The sequence below is a fragment of the Hypanus sabinus genome, chromosome 28, assembly GCF_030144855.1.
Source record: "Hypanus sabinus isolate sHypSab1 chromosome 28, sHypSab1.hap1, whole genome shotgun sequence".
Lineage (NCBI taxonomy): Eukaryota > Metazoa > Chordata > Chondrichthyes > Myliobatiformes > Dasyatidae > Hypanus > Hypanus sabinus.
Window position 1 is genome coordinate 7,219,719 of NC_082733.1, and position 19,649 is coordinate 7,239,367.

The 19,649-nt window shown below is 43.4% G+C and overlaps 1 protein-coding gene across 1 annotated transcript in view; it reads left to right on the top strand.

The window, feature by feature from the left end:
- Positions 1-19,649, top strand: part of LOC132382404 (aquaporin-9-like) — a 103,037-nt gene that overhangs the window by 1,835 nt on the left and 81,553 nt on the right. Inside the window, exon 2 of the mRNA XM_059952560.1 lies at positions 2,549-2,675. Within this exon, the coding sequence (XP_059808543.1) occupies positions 2,549-2,675 (127 nt within the window). The remainder of the gene's footprint in view (positions 1-2,548; positions 2,676-19,649) is intronic.

Here is a 19,649-nt window from a genome sequence, read left to right on the forward strand (position 1 = left end):
TAGACTCCCCCACCATGGGAAACATCCTTTCCACATCCACTCTGTCCAGGCCCTTCAACATTTCAACGAGATCCTCCCTCATCCTTCTAAATTCCAGCGAGTACAGACCCAGAGCCATCAAACATTCCTCCCATGATAAACTTTTCATTCCAGAATCATCCTTGTGAACCTTCTCTGTACCCTCTTCAATGCCAGCATATCTTTTCTTAGATGAGGAGCCCAAAACTGTTCACAGTACTCAAGGTGAGGCCTCACCAGTGCCTTATAAAGCCTCAGCATCACATCCCTGCTCTTGTATTCTAGACCTCTTGAGATAAATGCTAACATTGCATTTGTCTTCCTCACCACTGACTCACCTGCAAGTTAACCTTTAGGATGTTCTACACAAGGACTCCCAAGGCCTTTTGCATCTCAGATTTTTAGACTTAATTCCCATTTAGAAAACAGTCTGCATATTTACTTCTACTATCAGAGTGCATGACCATGCATTTTCCAACATTGTATTCCATTTGCCATTTTCTTGCCCATTCTCCTAATCTGTCTAAGTCCTTCTCCAGCCTTCCTGATTCCTCAACACCACCTGCCCCTCCACCAGTCCTTGTATCATCTGCAAACTTGGCAACAAAGCCATCTATTCCATCATGTAAATCATTGATGTACAGCATTAAAAAAGTGGTTCCAACACCAACCCCTACGGAACAGTCTCTGGCAGCCAACTAGAAAAGGATCCTTTTATTCCCACTCACTGCCTCATACCAATCAACCAATGTTCTAACCATGCTAGTAACTTTCCTGTGATACCATGGATTCTTAACTTGGTAAGCAGCCTCATGTGTGACACCTTATCAAAGGCATTCTGAAAGTTCAAATATACAATATCCACTGCATCCCCTTTATCTATCCTACTTGTACTCTCCTCAAAGAATTCCAACAGGTTTGTCAGGCAGGATTTTCGCTTAAGGAAACCATGTTGACTGTGTTCTATCTTGCCCTGTATCACCAAGCATAACTTCATTCAACGTCTTCCCAACCACTGAGGTCAGGCTAACTGTTCTATAATTTCCACTCTGCTGCCTTCCTTCTTTCTTAAAGAGTGGAGCGACATTTGCAGTTTTCCAGTCCTTTGGCACCACGCCAGGGTCCAATGATGATACACTCACTTCTCTTCCCTCAAACCCTTCAACACCTGGCACACTGCTAGTGTCTCCCACAGTAAAGACTGATGCAAAATACTCATTTAGTTCATCTGCCATCTCCTTGTCCCCCATTATTATTTCTCCATCCAAATTCCACTTTCTTTTATTTTTTATATATTTGAAAAAGCTTGTATATTGTTTGATAGCCTTTCATATTTCATCTTTTCCCTTGTAATGATTATTTTAGTTGCTCTCTGTAGGCTTTTAAAAACTTCCCAATCCTCTATCTTCCCACTAATTTTTGCTTTGCTGTATGCCCTCTCTTTTGCTTTTACATTAGCTTTGACTTCCCCTGTCAGCCATAGTTGTACTGTTTTGCCATTTGAGTATTTCTTTGTTTTTGGAATACACCTATCCTGCACCTTCCTCATTTTCCCCCAAAGCTCATGCCATTGCTTCTCTGCTGTCATCCCTGTCAGCATCTTCCTCCAGTTTACCTTGGCGAGCTCCTGTCTCATACCGCTGTAATTTCCATTACTCCATTGAAAAACTATTACATCAGACTTTACTTTCTCCCTATCAAGTTTCAAGTTGGACTCAATCATATTGTGATCACTGTTCGATCCGGTATAACATGCAACCTTGGACATTCAGCTCCCAACTACCACCATCCTTCAGCCACGATTCAGTGATGGCCACAACATCACACCTGGCAATCTGTAATATTGCAACAAGATCATCTACCTTATTTCTTATACCGTGCAATGAGATATGACACTTTGAGTGTATTTACTCTCTTTTTTTGATCTGCACCCCTAAAGCACTGATATTCTGGTTGTAACTTTGACCTGCAATCTACCTACCCTTTCTGACAGTCTATTATCTTTGCTTTTTTACCATCCATCCTACCCCAAGACCCTTCACTCCAGTTCCCACCCCCTGCCAAGTTAGCTTAAATCCTCTTCAACAGCACTAACAAACCTGCCTGCGAAAATATTTGCTCCCTCCCCCGCCCCTTGGGTTCAGGTGCAACCCAATGCTTTTGAACAGGTCAAACCTCCCCCAGAAGAGATCCCAATGGTCCAAGAACCTGACGCCCTGCCCCCTGCACCGCCTTCTCAGACACACACTTCTCTGCTAAATCATCCTGCTTCTACCCTCACTGGGGTGCGTGGCACAGACAGCAATCCAGAAATTACTACCCTGGAGGTTCTCTGCTTTCTTCCCAGCTCTCTAAATTCTCTTTTCACCACCTCTTTGCTTTTCCTTCCTATCATGGCTGGCATTATACCCGTGTGCACTCTTTTTTAAATATTCAGGCAATTACTGTTTGGTGTTCCAACTTGAAGTGATGATGTTATAGTATCCTTTGATCAAACAGTAAGTAGTGTTCACGATTCTGTGCGTTTCAGCTGTTTGGTTGTGGCTGTATTGCCCAGTCAGTGCTGAGCAGAGGAGTGAGTGGCAATATACTGACCTCTTCTATCGGCTTTCCATTCGGCGTTACCATTGCTGTTTATGCTACAATGGGAGTGTCAGGTATGTGGGGACATTATTCTCAACAGCAAAAGATTTCAGTGATTTTAAATGTTGAAGTAGAAAGTGAATATCTGGCTTTAATTAACTCAGGTTTTCCTTTACAAAATGCCTCTAATGCTATATTAGTAATGGTATCAATAAAGGTCTTATTTTTTGCTACCTGGATGTAGCCTTGAGATCCTTAAATTGCTGGCAGGTCCACATAAAATACTCTCCCTGACTATGGGGTCTTCGTAAGGTTTTCAGATTATAAACAATGAAGCTCTAAGACAGTTGTTTTGCATTCACTTAACCATGCCAGTCAAAGCAGCACAGTAGTCCCACTCTCAAAACAGGCAACACAGCCCACAAAAGACCAGCACATTATGCAGATCAATAAACACTGTCACGTTCCCCACAACCGGGTTTAAGAACCAGCAGAAATGGAAAACACTTTGGAGTCTGGTATCACTAGTAACTAATAGTATTCATTAGTAAACTGAGCAAAACAGTAATATAAATGCTATGTAACATATGTATATGTATACATGTTACATAAATCATATGTAACATGTTAGCAACGATATATACAGAAGTGTGGAAATAGGAACCAAAACAAGGCTCTTTCAAACCTAAGAGCAAACACGAGGAAATCTGCAGATGCTGGAAATTCAAACAACAACACACACAAAATACTGATGGAACGCAGCAGGTCAGGCAGCATCTATAGGGAGAAGCACTGTCGATGTTTCGGGCCGAGACCCTTCGTCAGGACTAACTGAAAGGAAAGATAGTAAGAGACAAATCTCTTTCGGGTCTCGGCCCGAAACTTCGACAGCGCTTCTCCCTATAGATGCTGCCTGGCCTGCTGTGTTCCACCAGCATTTTGTGTGTGTTGCTCTTTCAAACCTAGGGATAAATGGATGGAGTCTTACAATGGTGAAGAGTTCAGTTCAGTTCAGGTCGAGGTAGTTATTTGAGTAACGTTGGAGAAAGAGAGAGGTGATGAGAGGTGATGCCATTGCCGTTGATCTTCCCGTCGTCTTCCTGTTGTGGTCACCGACTATGAACGTACTACATATGACCGTCCTGTCCACATCCCCTCTCTCTCTCCATAGCAGCACAGTTCATAGGGTCAATTCTGGACCCTGTTTCAAACTTGGTTTGCCCATCACAACACTTACAGCAAAAGTGACTAATTCAACTAAAACAGTAGCACGCAGCATTACATCACTTACATGCATAAGCAATCACTAGATAATCACTGGCAAAACACTGACCATTCTTCTCACTGAGTCAGCCGTACAGTGTGTTGCTTGTTGCATATTGCGTACAATGCCAGAGATTAGGACATTTAGTCCAGTAGAGTAAATACAACAATTACAACTCCAGTCATTAATAAGAACATTGAAAGACCAACCAAATGAGATACAAGAGTGAAAGCACACACACAGTCTTCATTGTATATCTCAACAATTTACTATTTATCATTACATGAAAGTCAGAGACAAAATTGCTCACACCTTTAGGAAAAACTTACAGTGATAATAGAAATACAGTACAATAACGGTCACTTCGATCTATTCTGTCCCTAGATGTTGGGCCACAAGTTTTCGTCAGTATCATGCAGTATGTCCTCCATAGTGATGGACTGGGGGAATACCTAATCCAGCCCTGGCAATCTGACATGGTGATTACCCGACAAGGCTCAGTCATGGTGTCATAAGGAGGTAAAGAGATCCTCAATGTGGTTGAGGAATGGGGAGTTTGGTGAAAGGAATTCCATGAGCATACATGGATGGCCCTGAAACAAGTCTATCGCTGGTTTACATTGTCCCATAGGATGACACAGTGTGGACCATTGATTCTGGCATCCTCTTCCTCCTCGGATGCTAAGAGTTGCCTGTGAAGCCCATCAAGGAATGTGATAAGGTATGGGGTGTTATGTAGGCCAATCATTAGGATGTATGTCAGAACAGCAGTGTCTGATATGACATGGGAATGTTTGAACCTTCAGGCATGGCACCTGAACTGTCACCTTTTGCCCTGCACCATTCCCCCCTCACCTCCTCGTCTTAGACAAGGTTGATGTGTTAACAGATTTGCACTGATTTGTTAATTCCTTGCAACTTTGATTCAATGATTTGGGATTGATTGCCATCAGCTGGGGCAGTTGATTGTTTCTTTGACCTGACACTTCTAGTTGATTTTTATGACTTCTTTGTGTCTTCTGATGACTGCGGAGTCTAGTGTTTTGCAAGAAGTTCATTAGCAATGGACTAATGGACTGTACGTGCAGTGAGAAATGGTTGACTGCTGTGCTGAGGCAATCGCTATTTTTCTGATATAGAGTTTAGAATTGACCACATGCGCTGCTGGCTTGGTCAAAGTGTCTAGGCAAATGAGATATACTGTGATCATAAAGCAATCTGTAAGTCTTGAGTAATATTTTACAAACTCTTCAAATAATTGAAAATGACATTCTCATTCTCACTAAAACAGTAGCACACAGCATTGCATCACTAACATGCATAAGCAATCACATAATGATAAAAATTGAACAACGAGCCTCCAGTGTCTGAACCCAGAAGTAAGTCAGTATTCTGAAGGAAACAGAACATTGTGGTGATTTCTCCCACCAACATGATGAACTGAATACGGAAGCTTTGGACCTGCTTGGGGCAGCTCTGGCGATTTGGATCTAAGGACTCAATTTGGCTCAAAAACGTAGTTGCTCGCTTCTGTTGTTTGCAAGATTTTGTTTTTTTTCTCTTTGTCTGTGAACATTGGGAGTTGGTCTTTTTTTATCAGGTTCTTTCAGGTTTCTTGCTTTGCAGCTGCCTGTAAGCAAACAAATCTCAAGGTTGTATAATTTATATGTTTGTATAATATTATATGTTATATAATAAACATACTTCAAAAATATATATACACAGAGAGAGAGAGAGAGAGAGAGAGAGAGAGAGAGAGAGAAATGATAGAAAGATATGCTAAACATTTCTTCAATTTTCTGAAATCTAGAGCAATAATTACACTATGATGAAACAAAACTCCACACTTTTAAAGGTTGTTTCTCATTACTAGGGAGGATATTTGGCAGTATCTGGCATCCCGTTCTGTCATGTTAATTGTGCTCGAATGACCAAGGTGTCACTTCTGGTGTGTTGCTGGAACATCACAATGTTCAATCTATGTGAATGGGGACTCACTGATGAGATGATGATTTTGACTGGTGTTTGGAAGAGCTGTGAATCTCTGACACCACCGTCCACAGTTCTACATTTGACTGCACATAAGCAACACGATATTGCTGACTGAATTTTATTTAAATAGCAGTGAGTGAAATTAGCTTTAGTGTTATTTTCAAAGCAAAATGCAGCATGATAGTTTAATATTACTTCCATTCTCCATACATTCTACCTATTCAAGTACTTCTTTTCCTAATCAAACAGCCAAGGAGGCTCCTTCTTTACAACTATCTCCTTAACCCAATTAAAAATATTTTTGAAGACCCATACAACATATGACCTCAAGTGTATCTATTTCATGGATATAGTATCCTGCTGTATCAATTACTCATTTCATTGAAACATACAGTAGAAATTATGTAAACCCACCCACCATTATGTCCTATATATTGCAATGGAAGTAGAGTGGAGAATATTTTACAGTCTAAGTTAAAATTATTTTTGTTTGAAGTGATAAATGAATGCTGGGACAATGTAGGATCGTAGTATTGGATTCTAATCATACCTTCAGCCATTATGGAAATGAAAGTTATTTTTCTGGTTCCAACATGTCGGTCCATGGCCTCCTCTTGTGCCAAGATAAAACCACCCTCAGGGTGAAGGAGCAACATATTCTGTCTGGGTAGCCTCCAACCTGATGGCATGAATATCGATTCCTCCTTTCAGTAAACAAATTCCCTTCCTCCCCCTTCCTCTATTCCCCACTCTGACCTTTACTTCTTCTCACCAGCCCTGGGGCCCCTCCCCCTTCCCTTTCTCCTATGGTCGACTCTCCTCTCCTCTCCCATCAGATTCCATCTTTCACCTTCTAGCTAGCTTCTTTCTCCTCTCCCACCTTTTTGTTCTGACATCTTCCCCTACCTTCTCAGATCTGAAGAAGGGCCTCGGCTGAAATGTCGACTACTTATTTGTTTCCATAGATGCTGCCTGAGCTGCTGAGTTCCTCCACTGTTTTGTGTGTGTTGCTCTTTATTTTAGAAATCTTGAATTTTTTTCCAAAGTTCATTAAATTGGATCTTGGATTAATTGGGTACATCAGTGACGAGGTTTCATTCATTGTAACAACAGCACCATAAGTGAAATAAAAATTGAAAAGTGGTACTTCTTATGTCACTTGTAAAAACAACTAATGCAACAACAAAGCAGGTTATCAGGTTTTATAGAGACTTTGGAGAAGGAAGTCTGAGAATCAGAACGGGAGTACTACGGGAGCCATTTTGATTTTTTCTTCTCATCGGGACTCAGAGAGGCGGGACTGCGCAGGCGTGTGATGTCAGGCAGTGAAGCGCAGAAGATTTAAAAGGAACATAGCCTTGTACAGCCGGCAGTGGAGTGAGCCAGGCGCAGAGTGAAGGCTTAGGGGCTTTGGCTCAACGGGCTTAGGTGGAAACAGGCGAGGCAAGGTTCGTTTAGTTTTCAATTTTTCGTGTTATTTGAGGAAAGGGGGAACTACAAGTGTGAGGGCAGCTTGTTGTTCTCAGTGTCAGATGGGGGAGATCCTGGAGACTCTTAGCCTCCCGGACGTCCACATCTGCACCAGGTGCGCCGAGCTGCAGCTCCTGAGGGATCAAGTTAGGGAACTGGAGTTGCAGCTCGATGACCTTCGTCTGGTCAGGAAGAGTGAGGAGTTGATAGAGAAGAGTTACAGGCAGGTGGTCACACTGGGGCTACGGGAGGCAGACAAGTGGGTCACGGTTAGGAGGGAAGGGGAAGAGTCAAGTATTAGAGAGTGCCCCAGTGACTGTACCCCTTGACAATAAGTACTCTAGTTTGAGTATTGTTGGGGGGGACAGCCTACCTGGGGGAAGCAACAGTGGCCATGCCTCCGGCACAGAGTCCAGCCCTGTAGCTTAGAAGCGTAGGGAAAGGAAGAGGAAGGCAGTAGTAATAGGGGACTCGATAGTCCAGGGGATCAGATAGGCGATTCTGTGGATGCAGTCAGAAGACCCAGATGGTAGTTTGCCTCCCTGGTGCCAGGGTCCGGGATGTTTCTGATCATATCCAAGATATCCTGAAGTGGGAGTGTGAGGAGCCAGTGGTCATGGTACATATAGGTACCAATGACATAGGTAGGAAAAGGGAAGAGGTCCTGAAAGGAGAATGTAGGGATTTAGGCAGGGAGTTGAGAAGAAGGACCGCAAAGGTAGTAATCTTGGGATTACTGGATGTGCCATGCGACAGTGACAGTAGGAATGGAATGAGGTGGAGGATAAATGCGTGGCTGAGGGATTGGAGCAAGGGGCAGGGATTCAAGTTTGTGGATCATTAAGACCCCTTTTGGGGTAGGTGTGACCTGTACAAAAAGGACGGGTTGCACTTGAATCCCAGGGGGACCAATATCCTGGCAGGGAGATTTGCTAAGGCTACTAGGGAGACTTTAAACTAGAATGGTTGGTGTGTGAGAATCAAATTGAAGAGTCTAGAAGAGAGGAGGTTAGTTCACAAATAGAGAAAGCTTATAGATGGTGTGTGAGGGAGGATAGGCAGGTGATAGAGAAGGGTAGCGCTCAGTCTGAAGATGTAGGGGAGAAGGAAGAAAAAGATAATAATGTTGTTTGCACCATTAGGGATAAACAGAGAGTAAGAGGTGGAGAATTTCTTAAATGCATTTATTTTAATGCTAGGAGCATTGTAAGAAAGGTGGATGAGCTTAGAGCATGGATTGATACCTGGAAATATGATGTTGTAGCTATCAGTGAACCATGGTTGCAGGAGGGGTGTGATTGGCAACTAATTATTCCTGGATTTCATTGCTTCAGATGTGATAGAATCAGAGGGGCAAGAGGGGGTGGTGTTGCATTGCTTGTCAGAGAAAATATTACAGCGGTGCTCAGGCAGGATAGATTAGAGGGCTTGTCTAGGGAGACTATTTGGGTGGAATTGAGGAATGGCAAAGGTGTAGTAACACTTATAGGGGTGTATTATAGATTACCTAATGGGGAGCGAGAATTAGAGGAGCAATTTTGTAAGAAGATAGGAGATACTTGTAGTAAGCACAAGGTTGTGATTGTGGAAGATTTTAATTTTCCACACATAGACTGGGAAGCCCATACTGTAAAAGGGCTGGATGATTTGGAGTTTGTAAAATGTGTGCAGGATAGCTTTTTGCAGCAAAACATAGAGGTACTGACTAGAGAAGGGGCAGTGTTGGATATCCTGTTAGGGGATGAGATAGGTCAGGTGACAGAGGTATGTGTTGGGGAGCACTTCGGGTCCAGTGATCACAATGCCATTAGTTTCAATATAATTATGGAGAAGGAGAGAAGGATAGGACTGGAGTCAGGGTTGAGATTTTTGATTGGAGAAAGGCTAACTTTGAGGAGATGCAAAAGGATTTAGAAGGAGTGGATTGGGACAATTTGTTTTATGGGAAGGATGTAATAGAGAAATGGAAGTCATTTAAAGGTGAAATTTTGAGGGTACAGAATCTTTATATTCCTGTTGGGTTGAAAGGAAAGGTTAAAAGTTTGAGAGAGCCATGGTTTTCAAGGGATATTGGAAACTTGGTTCAGAAAAAGAGAGATCTACAATAAATATAGGCAGCATGGAGTAAGTGAGGTGCTTGAGGAATATAAAGAATGTAAAAGAATCTTAAGAAAGAAATTAGAAAAGCTAAAAGAAGATATGAAGTTGCTTTGGCAAGTAAGGTGTAAATAAATCCAAAGGGTTTCTACAGTTATATTAATAGCAAAAGGATAGTGAGGGATAAAATTGGTCCCTTAGAGAATCAGAGTGGACAGCTATGTGTGGAGCCGAAAGAGATGGGGGAGATTTTGAACAATTTATTTCCTTTGGTATTCACTAAGGAGAAGGATATTGAATTGTGTAAGGTAAGGGAAACAAGTAGAGTAGTTATGGAAACTATGATTATTAAAGAAGAGGAAGTACTGGCACTTTAAAAAAATATAAAGTGGATAAGTCTCCAGATCCAGACAGGATGTTCCCTAGGACCTTGAGGGAAGTTACTGTAGAAATAGCAGGGGCTCTAACAGAAATATTTCCAATGTCATTAGAAACGGGGATGGTGCTAGAGGATTGGAGTATTGCTCATGTGCTTCCATTGTTTAAAATGGGTTCTAAGAGCAAACCTAGCAATTCGTAAGTTTGACTTCAGTGGTGGGTAAATTAATGGAAAGTATTCTTAGAGATGGTATATATAATTATCTGGATAGACTGGGTTTGATTAGAAGCAGTCAACATGGATTTGTGCATGGAAGGTCATGCTTGACAAATCTTACTGAATTTTTTGAAGAGGTTATCAGGAAAGTTGACAAGGGTAAAGCAGTGGATGTTGTCTATATGGACTTCAGTAAGGCCTTTGACAAGGTTCTACATGGAAGGTTAGTTAGGAAGGTTCAATCGTTAGGTATTAATATTGAAGTAGTAAAATGGATTCAACAGTAGCTGGATGGGAGATGCCAGAGAGTAGTGGTGGATAACTGTTTGTCAGGTTGGAGGCCGGTGACTAGTGGTGTGCCTCAGGGATCTGCATTGGGTCCAATGTTGTTTGTCATATACATTAATGATATGGATGATGGGGTGGTCAATTGGATTAGCAAGTATGCAGATGATACTAAGATAGGTGGCATTGTGGATAATGAAGTAGGTTTTCAAAGCTTGCAGAGATTTAGGCCAGTTAGAAGAGTGGGCTGAAAGATAGCAGATGGAGTTTAATGCTGAAGGTGCTACATTTTGGTAGGACTAATCAAAATAGGACATACATGGTAAATGGTAGGGCATTGAATAATGCAGTAGAACAGAGTGATCTAGGAATGATGGTGCATAGTTCCCAGAAGATGGAATCTCATTTGGATAGGGTGGTGAAGAAAGCTTTTGGTATGCTGGCCTTTATAAAGCAGAGCATTGAGTATAGGAGTTGAGATGTAATGTTCAAATTTTACAAGGCATTGGTGTGTCATAAGGAGACAGGAGGCTGGACCCAAGTGCAGGACACAGGCACTGAAGTACTAGGGGCAGGACTGGAACAACTAAATGATAGACACGATGTGGTGACCCTGGTGTGCATGAGGGACACCATTCAAGGTGATTCTGGGGTTCCGGGAGAGTCTTAGCCTTCAGGCAAGGCGGGATCCTGGAGTTCAGGCAGGGTCTAGGAGTTCACTGGGCGGGCCACATAACTCCTGGGCATGGCCCGGACATCCCAGGCAGGAACACAGGGCCTGAGCAGGTTGAAGGACACCTGGGTAGGTTGCAAAGCACAACCCATCAGCAGCGAGGGATGGAAAGGGGCAGAGTTTCCCGCCGGGCAATAGCAGTCCAGCCAGGCTTGCCTGATGGAGGCAAGGGATAGGAAGGAAACTAGGTCCACGGTGACTGCCAGACTTACTCAAAGAACTCGTCTTTAACGAGGGGAACTGTAAGCCAGGGCAACCAGAGGAGCAGGATGACCTTGGTATGTTGGCCTCCTTGAGTCCAAACAAGCCACGATGATCCATAAGTATGACTACTTGGGCTCAAGGGTGAAAGAAGGGATGACTACAAGACCCGGAGTCTGGGGCACGCAGACCGGATCAAAACCCAGAATGCGGGCTCCGGACCGGACCATAACATGGTGAGGTCAAATTTGGAGTATTGTGTACAGTTCTGGTCACTGAATTATAGGAAAGATGTCAACAAAATAGAGAGAGTACAGAGGAGATTTACTAGAATGTTACCTGGATTTCAGCACCTCAGTTGCAGAGAAAGGTTAAACAAGTTAGATGCTTATTCTTTGGAGCGTAGAAGGTTGAGGGGGGACTTGATAGAGGTATTTAAAATTTTGAGGGGGATAGATTGAGTTGGATAGGCTTTTTCCCATTGAGAGTGGGGGAGATTCAAACAAGAGGACCATGAGTTGAGAGTTAAGGGGCAAAAGTTTAGAAACATAGAAACATAGAAAATAGGTGCAGGAGTAGGCCATTCGGCCCTTCAAGCCTGCACCGCCATTCAGTATGATCATGGCTGATCATCCAACTCAGAACCCTGTACCTGCTTTCTCTCCATACCCCTTGATCCCTTTAGCCACAAGGGCCAGATCTAACTTTCTCGTAAATATAGCCAATGAACCGGCCTCAATTGTTTCTTGTGGCAGAAAATTCCACAGATTCACCACTCTCTGTGTGAAGAAGTTTTTCCTCATCTCAGTCCTAAAAGGCTTCCCCTTTATCCTTAAACTGTGACCCCTCCTTCTGGACTTCCCCAACATTGGAAACAATCTTCCTGCATCTAGCCTGTCCAATCCCTTTAGAATTTTATACGTTTCAATAAGATACCCCCTCAATCTTCTAAATTCCAGTGAGTATAAGCCTAGTCGATCCTGTCTTTCTTCATATGAAAGTCCTGCCATCCCAGGAATCAATCTGGTGAACCTTCTCTGTACTCCCTCTATGGCAAGAATGTCTTTCCCCAGATTAGGGGACCAAAACTGCACACAATATTCCAGGTGCGGTCTCACCAAGGCCTTGCACAACTGCAGTAGAACCTCCCTGCTCCTGTACCCAAATCCTTTTGCTATGAATGCCAACATACCATTTCCATTTTTCACTGCCTGTTGTACCTGCATGCCTACTTTCAATGACTGGTGTACAATGACACCCAGGTCTCATTGCATCCCCCCTTTTCCTAATCGGCCGCCGTTCAGATAATAATCTGTTTCCCTGTTCTTGCAACCAAAGTGGATATCCTCACATTTATCCACATTAAATTGCCCATTCACCTAACCTATCCAAGTCACCCTGCATCCACTTAGCATTCTCCTCACAGCTAACACCGCCGCCCAGCTTCGTGTCATCCACAAACTTGGAGATGCTGCATTTAATTCCCTCGTCTAAATCATTAATATATATTGTAAATAACTGGGGTCCCAGCACTGAGCCCTGTGGTACCCCACAAGTCACTGCCTGCCATTCTGAAAAGGTCCCGTTTACTCCCACTCTTTGCTTCCTGTCTGCCAACCAATTCTCTATCCACATCAATACCATACCCCCTATATCATCTGCTTTAAGTTTGCACACTAATCTCCTGTGTGGGACCTTCTCAAAAGCCTTTTGAAAATCTAAATATACCACATCCACTGGCTCTCCCCTATCCACTCTACTAGTTACATCTCCAAAAAATTCTATAAGATTCGTCAGATATGAGTTTCCTTTCACAAGTCCATGCTGACTTTGTCCGATGATTTCACCTCTTTCCAAATGTGCTGTTATCACATCTTTGACCCCACCACCGATGTCAGACTAACCGGTCTATAACTCCCCAGTTTCTCTCTCCCTCCTTTTTTAAAAAGTGGGGTTACATTAGCCACCCTCCAATCCTCAGGAACTAATCCAGAATCTAAGGAGTTTTGAAAGGTTATCACTAATGCATCCACTTTTTCTTGGGCTACTTCCTTAAGCACTCTGGGATGCAGACCATCTGGCCCTGGGGATTTATCTGCCTTCAATCCCTTCAATTTACCTAACACCACTTCCCTACTAACATGTATTTCCCTCAGTTCCTCCATCTCACTAGACCCTCGGTCACTTACTATTTCCAGAAGATTATTTATGTCCTCCTTAGTGAAGACAGAACCAAAGTAGTTATTCAATTGGTCTGCCATGTCTTTGTTCCCTATGATCAATTCACCTGTTTCTGACTGTAAAGGACCTACATTTGTCTTGACCAATCTTTTTCTTTTCACATATCTATAAAAGCTTTTACAGTCAGTTTTCATGTTCCCTACCAGCTTTCTCTCATAATCTTTTTTCCCTTTCCTAATTAAGCCCTTTGTCCTCCTCTGCTGGTCTCTGAATTTCTCCCAGTCCTCAGGTGTGCTGCTTTTTCTGGCTAATTTATATGTTTCTTCTTTGGACTTGATACTATCCCTAATTTCCCTTGTCAGCCACGGGTGCCCTACCTTCCCTGGTTTATTCTTTTGCCAAACTGGGAGGAACAATTGTTGTAGTTCATCCATGTGATCTTTAAATGCTTGCCATTGCATATCCACCGTCAACCCTTTAAGTATCATTCGCCAGTCTATCTTAGCTAATTCACGTCTCATACCTTCAAAGTTACCCTTCTTTAAGTTCAGAACCTTTGTTTCTGAGTTAACTATGTCACTCTCCATCTTAATGAAGAATTCCACCATATCATGGTCACTCTTACCCAAGGGGCCTCGCACAACAAGTTTGCTAACTAACCCTTCCTCATTGCTCAATACCCAATCTAGAACGGCCTGCTCTTTAGTTGGTTCCTCGACATGTTGGTTCAGAAAACCATCCCGCATACATTCCAAGAAATCCTCTTCCTCAGCACCCTTACCAATTTGGTTCACCCAATCTATATGTAAATTGAAGTCACCCATTATAACTACTGTTCCTTTATTGCACGCATTTCTAATTTCCTGTTTAATGCCATCCCCAACCTCAGTACTACTGTTAGGTGGCCTGTACACAACTCCCACCAGCGTTTTCTGCCCCTTAGTGTTATGCAGCTCTACCCATATCGATTGCACATCCTCCAGGATAATGTCCTTCCTTTCTATTGCGTTAATCTCCTCTCTAACCAGCAATGCTACCCCACCTCCTTTTCTTTCCTGTCTATCCCTCCTGAATACTGAATATCCCTGGATGTTGTGTTCCCATCCTTGGTCACCCTGGAGCCATGTCTCTGTGATCCCAACTATATCATATTCATTAATAACTATCTGCACATTCAATTCATCCACCTTGTTACGAATGCTCCTCGCATTGACACACAAAGCCTTCAGGCTTGTTTTTACAACACTCTTAGCCCTTATACAACTCTGTTGAAAAGTGGCCTTTTAAGCTTTTTGCCCTGGATTTGCCTGCCTGCCACTTTTACTTTTCACCTTACTACTTTTTGCTTCTACCCTCATTTTACACCCCTCTGTCTCTCTGCACTTGTTCCCATCCCCCTGCCACATTAATTTAAAGCCTTCTGAACAGCAGTAGCAAACGCTCCCCCTAGGACATTGGTTCCAGTCCAGCCCAGGTGCAGACCGTCCTGTTTATACTGGTCCCACCTCCCCCAGAACTGGTTCCAATGCCCCAGAAATTTGAATCCCTCCCCCTTGCACCATTTTTCAAGCCACGCATTCATCTGAAATAACCTCCTATTTCTACTCTGACTAGCACGTGGCACTGGTAGTAATCCAGCGATTATTACCTTTGTGGTCCTTCTAACTCCCTAGATTCACCTTGTAGGACCTCGTCCCGTTTTTTTACCTATATCATTGGTACCTATGTGCACCACGACCACTGGCTGTTCACCCTCCCATTCCAGAATGTCCTGCAGCCGCTCAGAGACATCCTTGACCCTTGCACCAGGGAGGCAACATACCATCCTGGAGTCTCGTTTGCGGCCGCAGAAACACCTATCTATTCCCCTTACAATCGAATCCCCTATCACTATAGCTCTCCCACTCCTTTTCTTACCCTCCTGTGCTACAGAGCCACCCTTGGTGCAATGAACTCAGCTGCTGCTGCCTTCCCCTGATGAGACATCTCCCCCAACAGTATCCAAAACAGTATATCTGTTTAGGAGGGAGATGACCTCAGGGGACTCCTGCACTACCTGCCTACTGCTACGCTGTCTAGTGGCCACCCCTTCCCTTTCTGCCTGTGTAGCCTTTACCTGCGGTGTGGCCAACTCACTGAACGTGCTATTCACGACTTTCTCAGCATCACGGATGCTCCAGTATGAATCCAATCGCAGCTCCAGATGCTCAATGCAGTTTGCCAGAAGCTGCAGTTGGACACACTTCCTGCACACATAGTCGTCAGGGACCCTGATTTCCCACATGCTGGAGGATGAACAAACCACGGGGCCAATTCCAGCTGCCATGACCTACCCAATACTTGCCTCAACTTTTGAAACTTTCTCCTTTGAAAGGAACTTACCCGGCCATACCTCACTTGGAGTCCTCCGCCTCTTCTCGTCAAAGCCTCTCGAGTCAAAGCCTCAAATCTCCACTCCTTCACTGGCCCACTCACTCACTAGCCACTTACTGGAGGTAACACGAGGGGTATCTTCTTTACTCAGAGAGTGGTAGCTGTGTGGAATGAGCTTCCAGTAGAAGTAGTAGAGGCAGGTTCGATATTGTCATTTTTTAAAAAAATTGGATAGGTATATGGACAGGAAAGGAATGGAGGGTTATGGGCTGAGTGCGGGCCAGTGGGACTAGGTGGGAGTAAGCATTTTGGCACGGACTAGAAGGGCCAAGATGGCCTTTTTCCGTGCTGTAATTTTCATATGGCTATATGATTATATGACATGGGGGGGGGGTGGAAATTCACATTTTTTCAATTTCTCTGATGCAGCTATATCTGCTATTAGCGATGAGAATGAAAACTCAGCTCATTTGGCTGAGTAACAAGTGGTGTTATGCATGGGCTAAAACCATTAGAACACTCTATTGGGATGGACTCCTGATCAATAAGTGTCCAGATATCAAAAATATCACAACAATATTGCAGAGAACCAGAGGCATCAATGCTAACAGACTGGACATTGTAGTACTTACAGGAGGAAACTTAACATCTCCTCTTCCTACACCAAGGTTTGTCTCTGGACATCAGCCATGGGTACGTTTGGGCTAAGGGATGGAGGGATGGTGTGGGGGCTGTGAGGAACACAGTATAGCAGGGAAGTCAGGGTGTTGGAGCCAGCAGAAAGATACGGGTGAGGATTGGAAGCAGCAGAAAGTGTCAGGGGCTTGCAGAGAGGGGAGGTATCGCTTTAGAGTTGGAGGTAGGACGGTGCTGGGAATGTTGCTTCAATACAAGTGAAGGAGGTAATTCTCAGTCTGTGCTCTGTGATCAGATCATGTTGCAAGGGGATTGGGTGTGTGATTCTGGTTTCCCTGTAACGGTTGAACAGGAGACTCACACATAGTTATTTGCAACAACAATTTCAGATGGATGCAAAGTACACAGAATAGCTAAGGCAACTGCGCTGCTCCAAAGAGCACGTTACAACGTCATTCTTACCCTCTGCCATTAGGCTCTATAACAAGTCAACCTCTAGCTGGGGAAGTGATGATCCCCACTCCTGTTAGACTGTTTAAAGGAACTTATTTCTTATATCCATGCACTTGTAATGCAGCTGTGATGCTGTAATTTCCTCTGAAGTATCCATCTATCTAGTTCTATATTTCACTGGGAAAAACAGATTTTCAATTGTAAAACATTGAAGAAGATATGTAGTCACGTTTCCGGACAATAATGTCTCCAATCAGAAATGTATCAGTTATGAATTATCCTTCCACACCCATCAGATAAGCCACACAATATGAATCTCACTAAGACAATCATTAATGAGTCACCTATCATGTACATAAATACTTAGACACGGGGCACTCTAATGGCTTAGCCTGATGTTCATTTACCTCTGGAATTTATATTCTACTTGGTGGGATAAAAGTCTCTTCAGTCTATTGGCTGTAAGGCTCTTAAATTTTTACTGTTGTCTCTACTTTCAAGTCCATATAATCAACACATTTCAGCAGAGACAATTAAATCTAAAAATATACTGCCTGATCATTTTAAAATAATGAGCGATCTATGTTTCTGCTCTTCAGATGGTGCATTGTCCATTTAAAATAATTTTACTCCTCCATCCTTCCCTCTAGTCGTCTCACATCCTTTTGCTACATGAATGCAGACTGCTTACTTTCTTACACCAGAGGAAGTTTGCCTTAGTTTTCAGACTTCACCCAAAAAGGGCTACTAATTTAACCTGATGTTCTCCCTTTGGAAATACCTTCACCCATTCCTCTTTCAGAAATCTACAAATTTATGTAACCAAATAACTGAAAAGGAACTGCATTAGGCAGGTGCAGACATCCAGGCACAGTTGTCAGTAGAGCTGAGTTAAGTTCAGAATAGCGTCCCAGTCCAGATGGAGTCTCTTAACCACAGCTCCTCCAGCCATTTGTTTTCTTTGCTCTGGACTCCAGCATCAGCAGTCTCGTGTGTCTCCAGCGAATATCTATACACATCTGCCACCTGGGGGAACAACTGCATTCACAGCTTTCAGCAATACTTTCCTTTCCCTCCGTAGCTTCTTCTCATCCACATACAAAAACACAAACTAAACTAATCCACCTGCAAATTCAGAGCCACCATCCAGCGACCAAGACTGAGGCCACATTGCCTCTCTGGTGATACTGTTTTAAAGGGCATTTCTCCCTAATATCCTGGCTAATACTTAATCCTGAGTAAACAATGAAAATGTATGATCCAGTCAACAATGTATGTGAGCCCAATGATTCTCAAATTGCCTGTCACTCTTCCTGTATTACTTCAGAAGTATTTAATTAGCTATAAGGGAGTGGGACATCTGAGGCTGTGAAAGGTGTATAGAGCCACAACCCAAGAAGCAGGAAATGGACATTTGTGAATCAAGTCCAACCCCAGCATTTCTTCCTTTAACTTTTCAAAGTCTGATATTTATTTATTGTTTATTTATTGAGATGCAAAGCAAAATAGGCCCTTCTGACCTTTCAAGCCAAACTGCCCAGCAAACCCTGGTTTAACCCTAGCCTAATCATGGGATAATTACAGTGATCAATTAACCTACTAACTGGTACGTCTTTGGACTGTGGGAGGAAACCAGAGCACCCAGAGGAAACCCACTCAGTCCACGCGGAGGATGTGCAGACTTCTTCAACATGGATAGAAAACTGGTTGGCAGATAGCAAGCAAAGGGTAGCAGTGAATGGGTGTTTCTCGGACTGGCTGGAGGTGACTAGTGGGGTACCACAGGGCTCTGTATTGGGACCAGAGCTCTTTACGATTTATGTCAACGATTTAGATGAGGGCATTGTAAACTATATCAGCAAGTTTGCTGATGATACTAAACTGGGTGGCAGTGTGACATGCGAAGAGGACATTAGGAGAATACAGGGAGACTTGGATAGGCTGGGAGAGTGGGCAGATACTTGGCAGATGTCATTCAATGTGAATAAATGTGAAGTTATCCACTTTGAAAGCAGGAACAAGAGGGCAGAGTATTGTCTGAAAGGTGTAGAGTTAGGTAAGGGAGAAATGCAAAGAGACCTAGGAGTCCTAGTTCATCAGTCAATGAAGGTGAATGAGCAAGTGCAACAGGCAGTAAAGAGGGCAAATGGAATGTTGGCCTTTATTACAAGGGGAATTGAGTACAAGAGCAAGGATGTCCTTTTGCATTTGTACAGGGCCCTGGTGAGACCACACCTGGAATATTGTGTACAGTTTTGGTCTCCAGGTTTAAGGAAGGACATTCTGGCAATTGAGGAAGTGCAGCGTAGATTCACTAGGTTGATTCCTGGGATGGCAGGGCTGTCTTACGCAGAGAGATTGGAGAGATTGGGCTTGTACACACTGGAATTGAGGAGATTGAGAGGGGATCTGATTGAAACGTTTAAGATAGTTAAAGGATTTGATAGGATTGAGGCAGGAAATATGTTCCAGATGTTGGGAGAGTCCAGTACCAGAGGGCATGGATTGAGAATAAGAGGTTAGTTATTTAAAACAGAGTTGAGGAAAAACTTCTTCTCCCAGAGAGTTGTGGAGGTGTGGAATGCACTGCCTCGGAAGATGGTGGAGGCCAATTCTCTGGATGCTTTCAAGAAGGAGCTGGATAGATATCTGATGGATAGGGGAATCAAGGGATATGGGGACAAGGCAGGAACCGGGTATTGATAGTGAATGATCAGCCATGATCTCAGAATGGCGGTGCAGACTCGAGGGGCCGAATGGTCTACTTC